This window comes from Centruroides sculpturatus, unplaced genomic scaffold, assembly GCF_000671375.1.
Source record: "Centruroides sculpturatus isolate CEXI.00-Female unplaced genomic scaffold, Cexi_2.0 scaffold6, whole genome shotgun sequence".
Taxonomy (NCBI): domain Eukaryota; kingdom Metazoa; phylum Arthropoda; class Arachnida; order Scorpiones; family Buthidae; genus Centruroides; species Centruroides sculpturatus.
The window spans coordinates 440,585-447,760 of NW_019384869.1; the positions used below are offsets into that span (position 1 = coordinate 440,585).

A 7,176-nucleotide genomic window follows, 5' to 3' on the forward strand; every position below is an offset into this window, starting at 1 on the left:
TACTAGGTAGTCAGTTAATTACAGTAAAACTAAAAATAATAATTTAATAATTATTTTATTATTTTTAAATTTAAACTCTGGCCTTTACACAAAAAATCAAAATTAATTAATTAATTAATCAATTAAAATAAAAATTGAAATCAAATCAATTAAAACATAATATTTCAGAAAGTGTGGATAAAGTAATAAAGTACTTGTTGTCCATCTTAATTGATTTGGTTGTAGTTCATCCAGGCAGAATAATTACAGAAAAATTGTTTTAAATGTTTTACTACCCCCAACTAGTCTTTGACATACCTTTTGAGATTATCACTATTGTTAGATCTTTTTTCTTTTTACTGTAAACATCTTTGAAGTTGATATGGTTTCAAAATGTAAAGTTTATTGAAAAAGCTTATTTTTATTTTTTGCTTATTTGTCAAATATATCTTATCTACTCAAAACTACAAAAATAAATGTTAATAGTAAGAATTACAGTTAATTGATTGAGATATAAGATTATTCAGTGTAGGCCTCATAAAGAACACACACTTTTTTTGGTAAGTGACACAAATAAAAAAAATGCCATTATCAATGAACATAGATGAACATTTTTAATTCACAGCTCAAAACAAACCAGTGTCAGTGTTGTTGACTACATATGTATCACCTACAAAAAAGCAAGAACAACACTTATGCATTCTGGTAGTTATTATTGAACTAATAATTAAGCCATTATTATTGCCAGATAATACACATTTTGACTAAAAAACTGTACTAACTCAAAATTCATGTTTTTTGAATTGTGCCACTACGACAACCCACAAGCAATATGTTCTTAAACTTAGTAAATGAATAAAACAGTTTAATTATTAATTCATATATTTCCAAAATGGAAGTAACTGAATGTGAAGTTAAATGCATTGTGGTCTTTTGGTAATGACGTTAAAAATTAGTTTGCTAAAATGAACTTTTATAGTCATTCAAAATAAATTTGTGGACTTAAATTTTTCCATAAAATACAATAGAACAGGTTTGTAAATTTCCAAAAAAGACTTATCTTTATAAATAGAAAATATAGATAAATTTTGAAAAAAAAAAAAACTTAGAGAAAAGACGACAGCTTAATGACATTGCAAATTCAGATACAACAATATGACAGTGCCACAAACAAAACTTCTCTTTGATTTATAAGATTTTATATCATTGAAGCAATGATTTGTTTGTTTCAAACTTAAAAATCTTACTCAGAAAATTATATCCAACATACCAACATATTTAAGAATGATCAACTGAAACCTTGTGTAAATGTCTTAAATTTAAATTCAATATATAGAAAAAATATATGAAAGGAGATGATCAAAAAATTTAGAATGTTGCATTAAAAATTTTTAATTTAATTATTAATACTACTACATTTAGTTTTTGTGAATGTAACTTTTAATTGTGTATGAGCTAAAATTATTGAATGAATATAAAATTTTGGTGTATCCAAAATACTTACTTGTTCATTAATAAATTTCACTCTGATGACACCTTTTAAAGACTGAGGTGGTAGCATTGCCAACTGTTGGTATCCATCCTTTTAATGCAAACAGGTTACATTTAGTAGGAAATAATTTCAATTTAGGATAAACATTATTAAAAAATAAAGCACATTTTATTAATGATAAATATATAAAATAATTCTTAAAGGCAATAATATATTTCATTTTTCTTTTGAAAATTATTATTTAAAACAAAAAGTATGCATCAAGTAAAATTTTTGAAATATTTGTTTGAATGGAACAATCAACAATTTAATTCTTTACATAAGACTAAAGTAAAATTTTAACATTTATCTGTCATCATTACATTTTATAAAATGTAATTAACTTAAATTGTTAAATATTTATTTATAATTACCTCAATTTTTTAAAAAAATATATGTTATTTTGAATATTTAATATAACCAACCAAATTTATTTAAATGTATGAATGGAGTTGTAAAAAATATAACTATTTTTTTCCATTTAAAATAACAGATGTATTTCTTGTTTTAAATATATTGTCTTAATGGAGAATTGAACATTTATTTGTGGTTACAATTACAGATCCTAAATTCTATTAACATAAATGATCATTAACAGATTTAAATGGCCTTTCTATCTGAAAATATTTTGTGTGTAAAATTAACTTAAACTACAAAAGAAATTATAAACTTTTATTATTTGAAGGATTATTATAAATCTATAAAATCAATAAGTTACAGTATATAATATATAACTAAAGTATATATCAAAAATATTAAATAATAATTATTCAAAAGTAGGAATAATTTATTTAACTCAATTATAAAGTATAAAGTATAAAACAGCTACAATTGAACCTGCCTATCTCAAACATGTTTATCTCAAAAACCACTTTATATTAAAATTTATTTTCCCCCTGCATTTTCAGCCTAAATTCAATATATTTTCCATGTTTATCTCAAATTAATTTCTTATTAATAATCAATTTGCTTAACAAATTAGTTGTAGGAATGGAACTCAATAGTTAAATGAGGAGTGACTATATTAGAAATACTGTCACATTAGAAAACTTTTGGATTCCCAATTGATATTTAACTTTCAGAATCATGCACTAAGAGAAGAAATTGATCAATAAATAATTTATCATCAATCATACAAATTGTCAGCCATACCAAGTCAATATCTATTGTTGGTATTCTATCATCATTTCAATGGTACCAGTAGTAGATGTTATTCAAAACACTATCTTCTGCAAAAGGAATATTCCACATTTTTGGAAAATGTTGAATGTCTTTTGCAGAAGACATAGTTTGTGTTTGTGTATTTTTATTTTTGGAAAATAAAAATATATATTTAAAAATTCTGTTTGTGTAATATATCAATGTATTATCTCAGCAAAAGTATTTCTCCTACAGAGACATAGATGAAACTGTAACCTTTTCATATTTGTGTATTGTAACTTTTACATTTAATTCATTATCAAAATTGTATTTAATTATATAATGATTATTCAGATAATATCTAATGACAGATTATGAAAAAATCAATTCATTAGTGACTTCATTTTTATTAAAATTCAACAAAATTAAGATAAATGGTTATACAGAATTTTTGGGGATGCTTTGTTATGTAAGAAAAGGATATTGTTTTTATGCTAGAATTCCTAACAGATAATGCAAAATCTATCACTATATAATAATTATTTTGTCATTTCCACCTTATATCATGTTACGTATGTAGCTAAATCAGGCATATCATAATAAGAATATAAATTATACTATCTACATTTAAAGGCATTTAGAACTAAAGTGGATCAAGTTCTGAATTTTTAATTCCTGAGATTTCTTGGTTTAAAACATTAGTAGTCTGAAAAATAAACATTATAAAACATTTTTTTTTTTCATTTAATAAAGTTCAAATACACTTAATCACCATAAAAGATTGAAGAAAAACCAAAATACCATTTTTAGATAAATCCACTTTAGTTCTAAACGTTTCCTATATAATATCAAAAATCAAAGGAAAAGAATAACTGAATAATTTAACATTCATAAAGTTTATTTTATCTATGAAAATAAACACTAGAAATGAATTTTAATTTTAAAAATATTTAATTTGTAAAAGCTAAAAAAAAATTAAAAACAATACAAAATTGTCACATAATTATATTATTATTTTTAATAATTAAAGTTATTTCAGTCACCTCAACAATGCGAGACCGATGTACTGTAATTAAAGTAGATTGTGGAGAAGCACAGGCTGATTCTGTAAGACCTAACACTGCTTTTTCATTGTTAACATATTTTCGAAAAAGTACAACTCTCTGAAAAACATTGATAAAAATTAATTTTAAGAAATACATTATTTTTGAGAATTTATTCATAATATAAATCTTATTTTCATAAATTCAAACTAAAAAATATGCAAAAGCCTTTTGATTAAAGTATAAATTAAATTTATTAATGAAAAAAACACATTATTTTTACTATTAATTTAATGTAGAAAATATTAAATGCAGATAGAAATATATCTAAATCTGCCTGAAAATTCTAAAAATAAGTTAAATTCTGTAAAGCAACAGAAGACTAAATCAATCACTAATAAATGAAAAATATCATTCACAATTCTTCAACAGGTGAACAGCAAGGTTTTTTCTGTCTGATTGTGCATTACTTATTAAACTCTTCTATCAATGAAACCAGCTTGCCAGCTTGGCACTTAGAATGCTTAGGAGGAGGAGCACTCCTCAAAGTAACTTTACATTTACGGACAAATTTTGCCTTAGCACCTAAATTTTGAAGTAAATATTTTCTGAAAATCAAAACTTCATACTCAGTACAGTATGTACACCAAATTTGGTTGAGATTTCCCCAATAGTTCTTTCTACAGAGGGCCTGAATATGTTCACTTAGTATTTTTAGCAAAATTTTATTTAAGTTTATTAAGAATAGATATTATATTCTTATAATTACATTCATTTATTTCATGGATTTAGTACATAATCTTAAAATATCATTTTCAAAACTTGATGTCTTAACTTCATAAATATTTACTTCCTAATTTTCTTCAATAAAATTAAAGTTGTTGATTATTTATGTATATAGATAGAATGGCAGAACTAGATTGAGCACGAGTCACTTGAAACATTCCTGGCAGAAGCCTAACTTTTTCAAACCTTGCATTATTATATGGTTAAAACTGAATTATTAAGAAATCAACTTCTAGAATTTGCTAAATACAGTAGAATGACAAATATCCAGATTGTTTGTTCTTTCTATGCCAAGAAATGAGAATTTAGTTTTAAGTATATTAAATTAAGTAAATATTTTAAAAACTTGGCAGATGGTATTTAATTTTTAAAATACAAAAATTTCACAAACTTCTTCACTCTCCTTCCGTCTTTTAATCCAGCAACAGTCTAATTCTGTTTTGGCCAAATCCAAACAGAATTCTGTTTTGGACTGCTGTTGGATTAAAAGATGGAAGGAAAGCAAAAAAGTTTGCAAAATTTTTGTATTTTAAAAATTAGTTTTAAGTGTTGTCACTTTATTTGTTTTTAATTTTTTCATTGATTTAAATTGAAAAAAAAAAAATTAAATAGATTTTAATGTTTTACTTAAATTATCCATCAAATTTCCACTATGTCTCTAATAATTTTAATTTTATTTATTTACTTATTCACAATTTTCCAAAAATTTTATTTAATTTTGAGCATATCTAATTTTTTATTTTTAGTTAATTCTTTCTACCTTGTGGATATTAAGAGTGTCTTTTTTTTTTTCAGGTCTATCATGAATTCAACAAATCCCATAATGGGTGATCTGGTGGTAAAGGATGGGTGCCCATAATATCTGGAACAGAGTATTTCCAAAACTTCTTGGGTTTTTTGATACCCAGATTCAATCCTGAATTCCCAGAATTAGAGGTTGATGCTTTAACCCAGTGATTCTCAACCACTGTGCTGTGGCACTTTAGTGGACCGTGAGATTTTTGAAGTGTGCCACCAATGAAAATATCCATATATAAACTACTTGTCTGACATTGCTTAATTGGTTCTATCTTCCAAGAGCGCGTCTGGAAATTGTTACCGGTAACTGTCGGTAGTTACTAAGGCGTTTAGAAAATGTGACCCAAATAACCAACTGTGTTTAAAAATCACTGTTATGACATCACCGATTTGCCTGTGATACTTACCAAAGTAACTGTGTGTGCTGCCAAATTTTAAAATTATTAAAAGTATACCATGACAAAAAAAAATAGAGAATCACTGCTTTAACCTCTTGGCAATCTAACTGGCTAAGCAAATCCATTAAGAATTTAACTGCAAAAGAGTTAGCAACAATGGTAATCAGTTATTTTCTGTTTGCCTCTACACATACATCCAGTATATTTTGAGTATAAATTTACACAAATTCTTAAATATTTAAGAATTTGTGTAAATTTAATAATTTAAGTTTCTTGTTCTTTGTTAATATTCTACTGTAAAGGAATCATGTTATTTTGATGAAAAAGACAAAGTTACTATCATTAACAAACTGAATAAAAGTGAAACTGGAACTAAATTAGTAGATGAATATGGAGTTGGGATATCTATAAATTCAGAGTTTATTTTAAAGTTTGCTTGAATGGACCACAGGCTACCTATAAAATAGTGTGAGGACTGTTTCATCTCTAGTGTGAAAACATTTCAAGAGGAAGGATGACAAGAGTGGAAATGTTTTATTGGTTTTAGATAATGCACCATTTCATCCATGCCCTAAAAGTTTACAGCAAGAAAACAGAAGTTTACAGTTTTCTTTCTGCCTCTGACAATAACAAGTCTACTGCAACCAATGGACCAAGTGACATAGCATGTTTGAAGCATTTGTACAAAAAAATTTTTTACAAAAACTTCTCTTGGAAGATGAAGAAAGTTTTATAGAATTTTAGAGGAATTAATTTAAAAGAATGTATTTACATGATTGTAGATGCATAGAATGACATCAAAAGTATCACTTTAGAAAGGTCTAAAAAAAAATTAAAGGAATTTCAAATCATAAACAAGACATGGAAAAAGGATTTCCAAATGATGGTGAAATTCTGAAAATTGTTTTTTAAAGATTTCAAGTTATTCAGAGTTTGGAGAAGAGAAGTTAATAGTGGCTTTCCTATGATCATGATGATCCTGAATATCAATATCAAGTGAATTTTATATAGTAGTTTGAAAATTCAAACTACTATATAAAATTTAAATATATTAAAATTTTATATATTATATATTTAAATATATTAAAAATTTAAATATATAAAATAATTCCAAGTCTTATCTATTGAAAAAGTCTTATTGTCAGAAATAGGCCAATGTAATTACAATAAAAATTATCGTATAAAAATATTTATATTATAGTATGTTATATTTATCAGGTCAGTCCATAAGTTCCTGCGTATTTTATGATCTTGAGAAAAATCTTGTTTTGCTGTTAAAAATGCCAGTCTAATGTGATACTTTTTACACTGAAGTGTTAAATTGGATCTCATTCATATAATACTGTTCAGAATTGGGAACATTTCAGTTGTTTATTTTCGTTAAAATGGAAGTAACAGATGAATATAAGAGACATGTTTTATACTTTTTATTTTTAAGTGATGAGAATGCTACAAATGCAGCCAAAAAATTAAATACTGTTCATAATCAAACTGTAATTAG

At 25.1% G+C, this 7,176-nt stretch overlaps 1 protein-coding gene across 1 annotated transcript in view; it reads right to left on the bottom strand.

Moving 5' to 3' along the window:
- LOC111630838 (ubiquitin-protein ligase E3B-like) overlaps positions 1–7,176 on the bottom strand; it is a 118,519-nt gene that overhangs the window by 53,135 nt on the left and 58,208 nt on the right. Inside the window, exons 21-22 of the mRNA XM_023375002.1 lie at positions 3,694–3,813; positions 1,484–1,561 (exon numbers count right to left, since the gene is read on the bottom strand). Coding sequence (XP_023230770.1) covers positions 1,484–1,561; positions 3,694–3,813 — 198 coding nt within the window. The remainder of the gene's footprint in view (positions 1–1,483; positions 1,562–3,693; positions 3,814–7,176) is intronic.